The following is a 12,237-nucleotide window of genomic DNA, read 5'->3' as shown; positions in this document are numbered from 1 at the left end:
TTACTATTATTACTATTACTATTACTATTTGTGTGTGTGTGTGTGTGTGTGTGTGTGTGTGTGTGTGTGTGTGTGTGTGTGTGTGTGTCTGTGGTAAGTACAGGCATATTCATGCCACAGCGTACATCTGGAGCTCAGAGAACAACATTCAGGAGTTGGCTCTTTCCTTCTGGGGTGAGTTCTGGGGATTAAACTCAGGTCATCATTCTTGGGTGGTAAGGAGTCATCTCAGCAGCCCTCCAACAGGATTTTGAGCATATTGATGAGGACTAGCATAACTAAGGCCTGCACCATATCAGGTTATTGCTCATGCCAACCTCATGAACCTATTTGGTAGGTGTCATTTTTAATTCCATCTCACAGCTGAAACAGAAGCATCAAACTATGGCCACAGCCAATGTGAGTGGCAGAGCAAACTCTAGATAACCATGGATGCTCCATGACAAAGCATGCTCCAAAAAACCCTGCCACATTTACACTCAGGCAACATCCTAGTTGCCTGCAACTGTCCACTCACAGTCCTTACAGGTTTGCTCTTTTCACAAAGGAAATGTGCTTCAGTTGGTGAGGTCCAGATTCCTGGTGGGCTGAGCTATCTAGGCTGCAGCCAGCATGGAGAGGTCTGGTACGTTGCTTACTTTGCTGTTTACCTGATGGCAAGACAGACCTCCTTCTGAATTTCGGGGCAGATTTGGTCCTTTGGTGCCATCAACAACTGCCAAAGAAGCAATCCTGACCGCCGAATGATGTCTCGGTTCCTTTCAGATTGTGGGCTGAAGAAAAATTTAAACACCACCTACAGAAACATAAGAGGCAGAGTTAAGTATGCTCATTCCATCCAGGATAAAATTAGCTCTCTAGAAGAAAGCACAGGGTAGCTGTTCTTGTGAAATGATAACCAGGTGCATTTTCAACCCCACTCTCTTACACTGCACAATGGGATATAGTAAATATCTTACACACATTAACAGCAATGAGACAACATTCAAAATTGAAGTGCAATGCACATGATGGATGACAACCCTAGTTAGAGGACTGCGAGGAGGTAAGATATAAAACAGAGGTTGCTGAAGGTACTTCTTCTGGGAGGAGGTGGCCACTGTCTGTCATCTTGCACATCTTACACAGAACAGGTACCTGAAAGACGACGAGGATGCAGCGTACAATACAGGTGTCTCTATTAACCATGGCCTTCTCCATGATGTCACAAATGCTGCTCAGATGGCGTGCCTCAATGGGATGCTGCTTGCCCAGGACGCTAGTGATGGGAAGGTTGGGGTTCGTGGCCAGAAGATTGAGCTGGTGAATGCACATTGCGCCAACATGGTGCAGTAACTGGTTTATGACCTCATTTGTGCTGATGGCTTCTTCTGGAAGATGCAAAGGAAGCATAGTGAGGAAAGACATAACAGGTGTCCCAGAAGAGCAACTCTCTAGTGTACAAAAGCTATGCCACTGCTGGTCCAGAACTGTTTCTGCCACAGTGTGAGATATAACACAGGTAGCTACCACTTACTGAACTGGTTATGTGTGCTTAAAAATTAGATAAAGTTTGACATGAATGGTTACAAATTTAAATTCTTTTAGTCCTATTTTACAGAACAGTAAAATAGTGAGAGAGGTTAAGTTACCCTAAATCACACAACTACAAAGTGATACAGCTAGGGTTTGAATTCAGGCCATCTCAGCCCATGCTGGTAACCATTCTAGAAGACTTAGAGCCATCTTCCATGGCTGCCCTACAGAAGAAGCCCTGTCCACAAGTATCTCCTTTCCCCATAAAACTCAGCATTTCTATACCATTTGGATAGATGTTTATCAATTGATCCTGAGGATTAATAAGCATTTTTCATATAATTACTTCAAAGCTCATGGATGGTTTCAGGCATGCAGAGGATGGAGGTGGAGAATAATCTAAATAAGGCAAAGTACAAGAAAGACTGCTCTGGGAGCTAGAGAGACTGACCACTCAATGGTTAAAAGCAATGGGTGCTCTCCCAAAGGACATGGGTTTGAGTCTCAGCATCTACAATGAAGTTTCAAAGACCATAAATGGTGCAAAGCCTCCACATTTAAATGCTTTATGATTTACATGCTTTCTCCTTCCCCATAGCCAGCCTTCCCCTCCATGGACAGAAGTGGGCTTTAGTTCATAAGTCCCAAGAAGGAAGCTGTGGACACATTCTGTTGCTGGCCTATGTTCCCATCTACCATTGTAACTCTAGTCTGTCATATTTGGGGCTGAGCGTATTGCTCACCTTTGGGCTCGGTGATGATATGGCTGACCCCCAGTCTCTGGCACACATAATGGAAGGCCTGGTTCCCAGGATTGCACCACTGATCAATGTAGTCATTTGAGCAGGTCCATAGCATATTATTCACGGTATCATAACAGGCACCTGCAAACAGCACAGTTCACTCAGCTATTGTACCATGGCACACTTGTACACATATTCCCTACAGAACTGCCAAAGAACAAAGGGCGAGAATTTCCCCCACTGCTGACAGCCACACATCTACTTCCAAAGAACTATGTGATAATACACTAAATTGGAACTGAGCAAAAGGCTTTGCAGTTTTGCTCAGCTCAAGTTATAAAATACATGGTTTGCAGCAACTAATTCATATGATCTACTTCCAAAAAGTATTCAGATAACTTTCATGAAAAATCCAGGAACACCAAGAATAGGTAACACCAACACACAATAAAAAGCTTTAGAGAGTCCCAAACTTCAATATATGCTCGCTGGTAGTCAGGACAAAGCATCAGGTCCATTTTCTAACACGTGTTCTTCAGAGGAATAAACCTTTGCATGACATAACCCTTGGAGACTGTAACGGGCATCATCTTACAACGCGATGTGGACATCTCCAACGGCAGTTCATCTGAGAGTCTCACACATGGCAGCCGAGTCCCTAAACTAAAGGGTATTAGCATTTCTTTCTTGAAAGGAAAATGGAATGCCACAGAGAACTGACAAGACTTTCAAGAGCATTTGCTCAAGCTGAATCTTCCAATGAAATAGGTGTTTTTGTGTCTTACCCAATCCTGGTACAAGAGCACCACGCCCCAGCGAGCTTCCAGCAGCATCTATGAGATCTGCACGACTTGTGAACTGACCATCTGAAATGTTATACACCAAGCTGGAGGCCAGGACTGTGGAAACAGACAGCTGTTTAATGATCCAGAAGACTACTCTTTAAAGTTTCCATTCCAGGCTCCTACCCAGACAAGATTCTTTTGAAAATGCCTTTGTTGTTGTTGTCTATTGTCTTCATAAACTTGACATTGAACTGTATTTTTGAAAGTGAATTTAAAACAGCAACATTGATATGAAGGTGTTTTTCTACTTTAGAAGGTCAAAAGAGAAACTGTAAAATCACGGGATGGCATCACAGGATGGCAGTGTGTTAGGAATTGTTTCAATGGGGCGTTGTAAGCGTTGGTATGAGGTTGCTCTCCTTCCCAGCTCGCACTGTGACTCAGACACTTGGACTTTTCCCTCAACACAGGAGAGTGGAGCGGTGAAGAGGAAGGGTTTTGGGTTTGAATTCTAGCTCTACCACATCTGGACGGCATGGGAAAGTCATTAGCCTCTCAGGTTCATCACTTGCAAAGCAGAGATAATATAAGGGGCTGTGCTGGATAGCTTTATGTCAACTTGACACATGCTACAGCCACCAGATAGAAGGGAACCTCAATTGAGAAAATGCCTCTGTAAGATTGGGATGTAGGCCAGCCAGTGGAGCATTTTCTTAAATAGTGATTGATGGGGAAGGACATAGCCCATTGTAGAAGGGGCCATCCCTGGGCTGGTGGTCCAGGGTTCTATAAGAAAGCAGGCTGAGGGGCTGGAGAGATGGCTCAGAGGTTAAGAGCACTGGCTGCTCTTCCAGAGGTCCTGAGTTCAATTCCCAGCAACCATATGGTGGCTCACAACCATCCGTTATGAGATCTGGTGCCTTCCTTCTGGTGTGCAGATATACATGGAAGCAGAATGTTGTATACATAATAAATAAATAAAATCTTAAAAAAAAAAAGGTTCCTGTATATTCCACCCACAAAGCAGACTGAGCAAGCCATGAGGAGAAAGCCAGTAAGCAGCACTCCTTCATGGCCTCTGCATCAGCTCCTGCCTCCAGGTTCCTGACCTCCTTGAGTTCCTGCTCTGACTTCCTTCAGTGATGGACTGATATATAAAAATGTAAACTAAATAAACCCTTTCCTCCCCATCTTGCTTTTGGCCATGGTGTTTTATCACAGCTATAGACCTTGACTGAGATAGGTGCCTACCACATAGCTGCCATGCAGATGAAGTAAGTTTAAAATGTCAAGCACATATGTGTTAGTTGCTATTGCTGACATCATACCCACACCCACAACTGTTTTGTTTCACAGTGATGTCCAGGGTAGCCTCAAACTCCTGATTTTACTGCTTCAACTTCCCAAGTGCTGGGATTACAGGTGTACAGCAGCCTGCCTAGATTTATATACTTACTTTCTTTTTTGTTTTTTTGGGTGGTTTTTTGTTGTGTTTTTTTCCTTCGTAGTTTGGCCTTAAACTCCCATGGTTCTTAATCCTCCCAAGTATTAGAATAGCAGTTCTCAACCTGTGAGTTGTAATCCCTTTGGGGGTTGCCTATCAGATATACTACATATCAAATATTTATCATAAGATCCATAACAGTAGCAGAATTACAGTTATGAAGTAGCAATGAAAGAACTTTATCGTTGGGGGCCAGAACAACATGAGAAGCGGTATTAAAGGGTTGCAGCATTAGAAGGTTGAGGACCACTGCTCTAAGGTTTTATGGATGTGCTCTACCATTCCTGGCTCCTTTCCTCTTTCTCAACACAGTCTCAGTACTGTACTCTTATATTCGTTTTCTTTTCTTACTCCACCATCACGGCAGTGGGAACTATACTATTTCTAGACAAAGCTCTACTATCTGTTTCTCCCCCTACCCTGGAGATGAAACTCAGGGCCTTGAACATACTAGATAAATACTCTACTGAACTATACGCCCAGCCCTCATTTTTTACATTTGCTACTGTTTAACCCACAAAATCATCTTAACCAAGTTACTTCCTACCATAGAAGCCCTTACTCTACTAGCACACATAGATGAATATAATACCCTTTTCTCGAAGTTGGGCGTGGTGTCCCACCCCTCTAATCCCAGCACTCAGGAGGTAGATGCAGGAGGATTTCTGTGAGTTTGAGGCCAGCATGGTCTACAGATTGAGTTCCAGGACAGCCAGAGCTACACAGAGAAACCCTGTCTTGAAACAAAACAAAACAAAACAAAAAATACCCATTTCTTCTTATTCCAATTTGAGATCCCAAGAAGTCTCCCCTTTCTGCCCTATCCACTCCACAATGACCTCTACTCACACATTCTGCAACATGTACACCTGGCCTCTTTTCAACAATGGCCATTTCTCTGTGTCATAGACATCATCACTCCTCGGAGCTCTTAAAGTTAAGCTCAGCCCAACTACCTAGCAGCCCCATGGTCTAAAGGCAAGAACTGGTGTTCCAGTCAACTGATCAGCCTCTATGGTCTGAAATCAAGAACTGCTATCTCCTTGCGCTGAGACCCATGGTGACCAATGTGAAACAGGCTACAGAAGGAAGTATTTCCTGGGCTGATACAGAACCATGGCATCAACTGTGTCCTCATGGGAAACAGTCCATGAAGAACCATTCTCTTCAAATGCGCCTAAATTCCAGTAAGTTAAAAAGCTATGATAAGAAGACCAAAAACCTAGGAGACCTTTAATTCCAGAACTCAGGAAGCAGAGACAGGTGAATTACCATAGTCCTAGACCAGATAGGGGTACATGGTAAGACCCTGCATGAAAAAATAAAACAAGTTTAAAAGTTATGTTTTGAGGGCTGGGATGTAGCTCAGGGGTAAGAATAGGCACATACACAGGCCCTGGGTGCCATCCTCAGCACCAGATAAACTAACAAATCCTCAGTCTGTAACTCACTGACCATTATTATTGTGTTATCAGAGAGCAACAACTATAACAGAGTAAGTTTAAAACAATAAAAAAGAATGCTTTATATTTCAGGAAATGAACACTTAATCCTCAGTTGGTGATGCTGTTTGGGGAAGTTATGAGGAGGTGCAGTCTTTGGGAGGATATATGTCACTGAGGGCAGGCTTTCAGATTTTAAAGTCTCGCATCTTCTCCAGAGCGAGTGCCAGGATAGGCTCCAAAGCTGCACAGAGAAACCCAGTCTCGAAAAACCAAAAAAAAAAAAAAAAAGTCTCACATCTTCTAGATCTTTCTCCTTCATGCTTGTGATAATAAAAGATGCATTTTCTGCGCTGGGTGTGGTAGCACACACTTTTAATCCCAGCTCTCAGAGGCAGAGGCAGGCAGATCTCTATGAGTTCAGCCTGGTCTACAAAATGAGTCCTAGGACAGCCAGGGCCATGTAGAGAGTCTCTGTCTCAAAAAAAAAAAAGGGGGGGGGGGATTCCTCAGCTTCTTGCTCTGCTATGACAGACCCTTATTCCTCTGGAACAGTATCAAAATAAAACTCTTTCCTTAAGTTGCCTTTAGTCATGGTGTTATCAGAGCAACAAAAAAAATAATTAACACAAAGATACATCAGAAAGAACATTCCAGATAAAATTTACTTACTTTTTAAAGATGACAGACCACTTGTTCCACCAAAGAGAGAGCGAGTGGCAGAGCTGCCTGAGCCCCCCGGAGGTGGGACCAGCATCACCAAGTATGTGCCACAAGTGTACATGGGTGTCTTCCGCAGCATTTTCAAAGGAAGGCCACAGCTAGTATTTGCTGGAGAAGGGAATAAAAACGCTTAGTAAAGTATTGCATTCTGATGAATCTCATTACCAAGTCAGACTTAGATATAATAAGGGAATCCACATTGAAACAAAGATAGGCCTTAATTAGAAAGAGGGGGAGCTGGAGAGATGGGCCAGGATTACGAGCATTGGCTGCTTTTCCAGGGGACCCAGTTTCCATTCCCAACCCCTATGGAGCAGCTGTCAACTGTCTGAAACTCCAGTTCCAGGGGATCTGAATCCCTCTTCTAGCTTCTGAGGGCACTTGGCATACAAGTGGTGGTGCACAGACAAACAGGCAGGCAAAACACCCATCATATGAAATAAAGGAAAATAAAAAGGTTAAGCAGGGAGAGAAGGAGGGGAGGGAGGAGTGGGAGGGAGGGAAAGGGGGGCGGGATGATATTATTTTTGAGTCCAGAGGCTGACTCCAAGACTCCTATGGGATGACCTGACTGTTCTAAAGGTGTTCCCAATTTCCAATATGCCTTATGACTCTAAAAATCCCTCCAAAAGAATGAATGCTTTACATGGAATAAATCTCAAAACAGAATTCCTATGGTCATTTAACTGGGAGTTGATACTCTAATTTAGCTGTTTTTGTTGTTGTTGTGATTTTTTGAGACAGGGTTTCTCTCTGTAGCCCTGGCTCTCCTGGAACTCACTGTCTAGACCGGGCTGGCCTGAAACTCACAGATATCTGCCTGTCTCTGCCTTCTGAGTGCTGGGATTAAAGGCATACCAGGCTCCTGCAGTTTTTCATTTTATATAAAACAATTTTTGAAACAATGGATCACTGTCTGGCCTGGAACTCATTGATAACCACCTGACTCTGGTCCTTGAGTGCCCAGCTTAAAGCAAAATTTTGCTAAGTCTATCATGTCACATTCATTGTGAAGAACTCTGGGCACAGAATCAAAACTTCCAGCTACCCAGGGCTTTCAGGACATTTCTCACATGGTAATTTTAAACCTGCATGGCTTACAGTATCCATTATATACACATTTCTTTCTACTTTGAGGGTCAGTGACATAAGATACCATCAACAGAATAATTATTGTTTCGAGTCAGGAGGTGTGGAATGCACATCATCTCCCCTTGCACCTAGGCACTGAAGAGTGGAGTGAACTTAAGGATTGTCTGTAGGTGAGCTCAGTGAGGACCAATGGACGTCAGCAGGAAGTACACCAGGGCTTTGGAAAGCTGACAGGTTACAAAACACAATTATTCATAGTCTCAGCAGAGAGAAAGGCATTCTTGGGGTTTAGATATGAAGAATGTGTAAAACGGAATCTACTCTCTCTCTCTTTTTCTTAACTCATGTTTTAATTTGCCCACAGGGCTCAGAAGAGGACATTGGATTCCCTGGAGTTGGAGTGACAGGTGGCTATAAGCTACCATGTGGGTGTTAGGAACCCAACTCCAGTCTTCTGCAAGAGCAGCAAGGGAACCTATTCTTTCAGATGTTTTGAATACTTCTGCTTCAAACAGCTCCATTTTAAAAACTTAAGCCCTCAACAAATGTTTTTCATACATAACATCCAAGAAAGTAATAAGTAGAAAACTTCAACAACTTTGCAGTCTAATATGTTCACCAAGATGTTTTCACACATAGACTTACTGACAGGAAATATGCTTTAGCTTATCACAGAATAAAACACATTTTAAAAAATTATCTTTAATATTATTATCTATTTATTGGTGTAGTATGCATACTTGCATTTCGTATATGTCAAATGTATGTATTCATGGGGTGGAGGCCTGAGGTCATCTTCAGGTGACATTACTAAGGAGTTGTCAACTTTATTTTTGTTGTTTCTGTTTTGAGTCAAGGTCTCACTTGTAACCTTGGCTGGCCAAGAACTAACTATGTAGACCAAGCTAGCCTTGAACTCACAAACAACAACATCCCTAATCCTGGGAATACAAGAGTGCAACACCATAATCAGCTTTTTTCCCTTAAGTTCTGGGGAGCAAATTCAGGTCCTTGTGTTTGCTTTGCATGAAGTTTACCAACTGAACCATCTCCAGATCCAAAGCTTCAGAGTCTGTGAATGGTTAATTTTCACAGGCCCATAGAGACTAGATCTGGTGAGTTTGCAGTGTAGTAGTGTCATGTTAAATGAACACAAAAATTCATCTAAGATATCAGTTTTCACACACACACAAAAATCTAAATGTATGTTGTCCATGGGTCTGGCATACACACACAGCACTAGCAGTTGGGTCTGGCAGTGTGCTCCTATGGGCGGGCCCTACTCAGGTAGTAGAGACAGGGATCAGGAGCTGAAGGTCATCCTTGGCTGCATGAGATCACAGTGGAGGAGCGTTTATGGAGCTGGGAGGTAAGTTGTTCTTCCTTCCTTTCTTCCTTTCCTTCCTTCCTTCTTTCCTTCCTTCCTTCCTTTTTTCTTCCTTCCTTCCTTCCTTCCTCCCTTTCTTCTTTCTTTCTTCTCTTTCTTTCTTTCTTTCTTTCTTTCTTTCTTTCTTTCTTTCTTTTTTAGGATTTATTTATTATGTATACGGTGTTCTGCCTGCATGCCAGAAGAGGGCCTCAGATCTCATTACAGATGGTTGTGAGCCACTGTGTGGTTGCTGGGAATTGAACTCAGGACCTCTGGAAGAACACCCAGTGCTCTTAACCTCTGAGCCATTTCTCCAGGCCCTGTTTTTCTTTTCCTTTCATTAAACAAAGAAAGCAGATTCATTAAGTATACTAAAAAGAATTTGGTGGGCATGGAAGGTATATATTAACACAGCCTGTCATGAAAGAGCCTACTTTTTGGGTGTCTTCTTTACATTTATTTATTTACTGTGTGTATATATGGGTCAAAATTATGTGAGTCGGTTCTCTGCTTTCACCTTTACAAGGGATCCAGCAAGCTCAGGTCATCAGCCTTGACCACAGATACCCTTACCTAACAATGAGCCATCTTGCCAACCTCCAAAACATTTATTTACTTAGGTAAAAAGAACTGTTTTGTGCAAGTATCTCCTTGAACTCAAATGGTCTAAACCAAGACAAGGCAAGCATTCACAAAGTACTCATGCTGATACCACAAAGGCCCATGGCAACAAGTCTTTGTCCTTACATTCTAATATAAGCAATAAAGTATCTACTGGATAGCCTTATATGAATTCAACACAGGAGCTTGTGTTCCTAGTGTTTCAAACAGTGAAAGGGTTAAAGCAAAGAATCAAATCCATTTTAGCTCAGACTCATATATTCTTTTTTGGGTAGGGTTTGGGGTGATCTCACACAGCCCAGGCTGGTCTCTCACTCACGATGCCCTGCCTTAGCTTCCTAAGTGTCAGGACTGCAGGTGTGTACTGCTGAAGCTAGCTGCATTTACTTATCTTCCCTGGTGATGAGAGAGCTACAGGTAAGGTAAAACTGTCACAAGGCTCACACTGTGCCCACAGCCTGGACCCGCTAGTCACTGAGGGGGAGGTGCAGGGAAGTAGGATCTGTGTGCTGTGCTGAGGTGCCATAGGCAGGTGGTCAGGAAGAGGCAAACAAACGCACCTGCTTGATCCTCCTTCAGGGTGTTGGAGATGGTGGAGCCGGTCAGGGCAGCCAGTGTCGCCGATGGGGAGGCTCTGTACCGAGACAGTCTACTCAGGAGCATCTCATTAATGCTTTTGGCAGATTCACCCTCTTTTCTCATTAGGATTGTGCGTTCCTGAAGTGGGCTGGCTACAAATACCCCATTTTCCACCTAATATTTAAAGGAAAAAAAGAGGCCCTGAGATGATGCTTCCTTCCATCCAGTTAGAGTCTTCTGAAACTGTTTCTGTGACTAGGGGGCTTATATGCAAACTACTTCCACGCAAACTACTTCCATGCTCCAGAGGAGCTGCTTCACACAGGGAAGGCTCGGCTCACTCTCAGAACTGTTGTTCTTCATGGCAGCCCATATTCAAAGTGAATCAGCTGACATTAATACATTCTGCAAAACACTGTTGATTAGAACCCTTATATTGAATCCCACAGGCAGTTGTTCACTATGAGCTTTCTGACAGGTACAAATGAGAGGAAAACAAATCAACCAGCCCTTGATTTGCTGCTGAGGACAACTGTGAGGTTAATGTGTTTTAGAAATATAACTAATTGCTAAGACCTAACCAACCTTTCCTCAGTAGCTAGCACTAGCTAGCAATCCTGGGTGCAAGCCAGCCTGGCTAAAATACACAGCAAGTTTCCAGTACACCTAGGCTGGCCTGCCAGTTCTCTCACCCAGCAAAGTCTCTCAACAATGTGGATCTGACTTTCAACAAACCACATATATGCTTTCCTTCCCTCCATCCATTCTCCCTGCCCCCTTCTTTTGGGCCACCAACCTGCTCCCAAATAAAGACATGGAGACTTAATATTAGTTATGAATGTTCAGCTTTAGTTTAGGCTTGTTTCTGACTAACTTTTTAAATTTAAATTAACCTGTTTCTCTTCATTTACATTTTGCCTTGAGGCTCTCTTTTTTGTTGTTTTTTTTGTTTTGTTTTGTTTTTGTTTTTCTTTCCCTTGAGACAGGGTTTCTCTATGTAGCCCTGGCTGTCATGGAACACTCTGTAAACCAGGCCAGCCTGAACTCACAGAAATCTGCCTGCCTCTGCCTCCCTGAGTGCTAGGATTAAAGGCATGTGCACCACCACTACCTGGCCCCTTAGGGTTTTTTACCTTTCTTTTATTCTATATGTCCTACTCTGTTTCCGAATATTACTTTAACTATGTAGAGGTATACTGCATGTCTATGCTACAATTGTTTAATGATGTAAAGATGTGTTGCTTTGCCTGCCTAAAGCACCTGATTGGTCTAATAAAAAGCTGAATGGTCAATAGCTAGGCAGTAGAAGGATAGGCAGGACTGGTGGGCAGAGAGTGTAAGTAGGAGGAACAATCTAGGCTTCAAAGAGAACAAGAAAAAATGAGAGAGAACGAGGGAGAAAAAAAAAGAGAGATGCCCAGAGCCAGCCAGAGAGACATGGAGAAGGACATACAGTATCAAAGAAAGCTAAAAAAAAAAAAAAATCCTGAGGAAAAACATAAATGAAGAGAAACAGGTTAATTTATGTTATAAGAGCTCGTGGAACAAGTATAAGATAAGGCCGAGCATTCATAATTAATAAGTCTCTGTGTCATGATTTGGGGGCTGGAGGTCCAAGAAAGCCTGCTATGCTTCCCTCCATCTTTCTTTTCCTTTTTTTGAGACAGGGTGTCATGTAGCCCAGGCTGGTCTAAGGTTATATGTAGCCAAAGCTGGCCTTGGACTCTGATGCTCTGTCTTCTTTCTTTTTTCAAACACTTTCCTAGTTTCTCTCATTGCTGAAGACTGAGATCACTTCCCAGAAGCTTCCCTTCCTCACTTCTCCCCTTGCCGAATTCCCAAGGAGAAGCATCTCTCTCAAGCC

The 12,237-nt window shown here is 43.0% G+C and overlaps 1 protein-coding gene across 9 annotated transcripts in view; it reads right to left on the bottom strand.

Annotated features, from left to right (window-relative positions):
* Hectd4 (HECT domain E3 ubiquitin protein ligase 4) overlaps window positions 1–12,237 on the bottom strand; it is a 159,795-nt gene that overhangs the window by 88,854 nt on the left and 58,704 nt on the right. For all 9 annotated transcript variants that reach the window (XM_027414103.2, XM_035443284.1, XM_035443285.1 and 6 more), the window contains exons 8-13: window positions 10,355–10,547; window positions 6,662–6,820; window positions 3,044–3,157; window positions 2,259–2,399; window positions 1,138–1,370; window positions 651–796 (exon numbers count right to left, since the gene is read on the bottom strand). In XM_027414103.2, coding sequence (XP_027269904.1) covers window positions 651–796; window positions 1,138–1,370; window positions 2,259–2,399; window positions 3,044–3,157; window positions 6,662–6,820; window positions 10,355–10,547 — 986 coding nt within the window. The remainder of the gene's footprint in view (window positions 1–650; window positions 797–1,137; window positions 1,371–2,258; window positions 2,400–3,043; window positions 3,158–6,661; window positions 6,821–10,354; window positions 10,548–12,237) is intronic.

This window comes from Cricetulus griseus, chromosome 4, assembly GCF_003668045.3.
Source record: "Cricetulus griseus strain 17A/GY chromosome 4, alternate assembly CriGri-PICRH-1.0, whole genome shotgun sequence".
NCBI classification, from domain to species: Eukaryota; Metazoa; Chordata; class Mammalia; order Rodentia; family Cricetidae; genus Cricetulus; species Cricetulus griseus.
The sequence above is the reverse complement of the archived record's forward strand: the minus strand, read 5'-3'. Positions and strand labels throughout refer to the sequence as shown.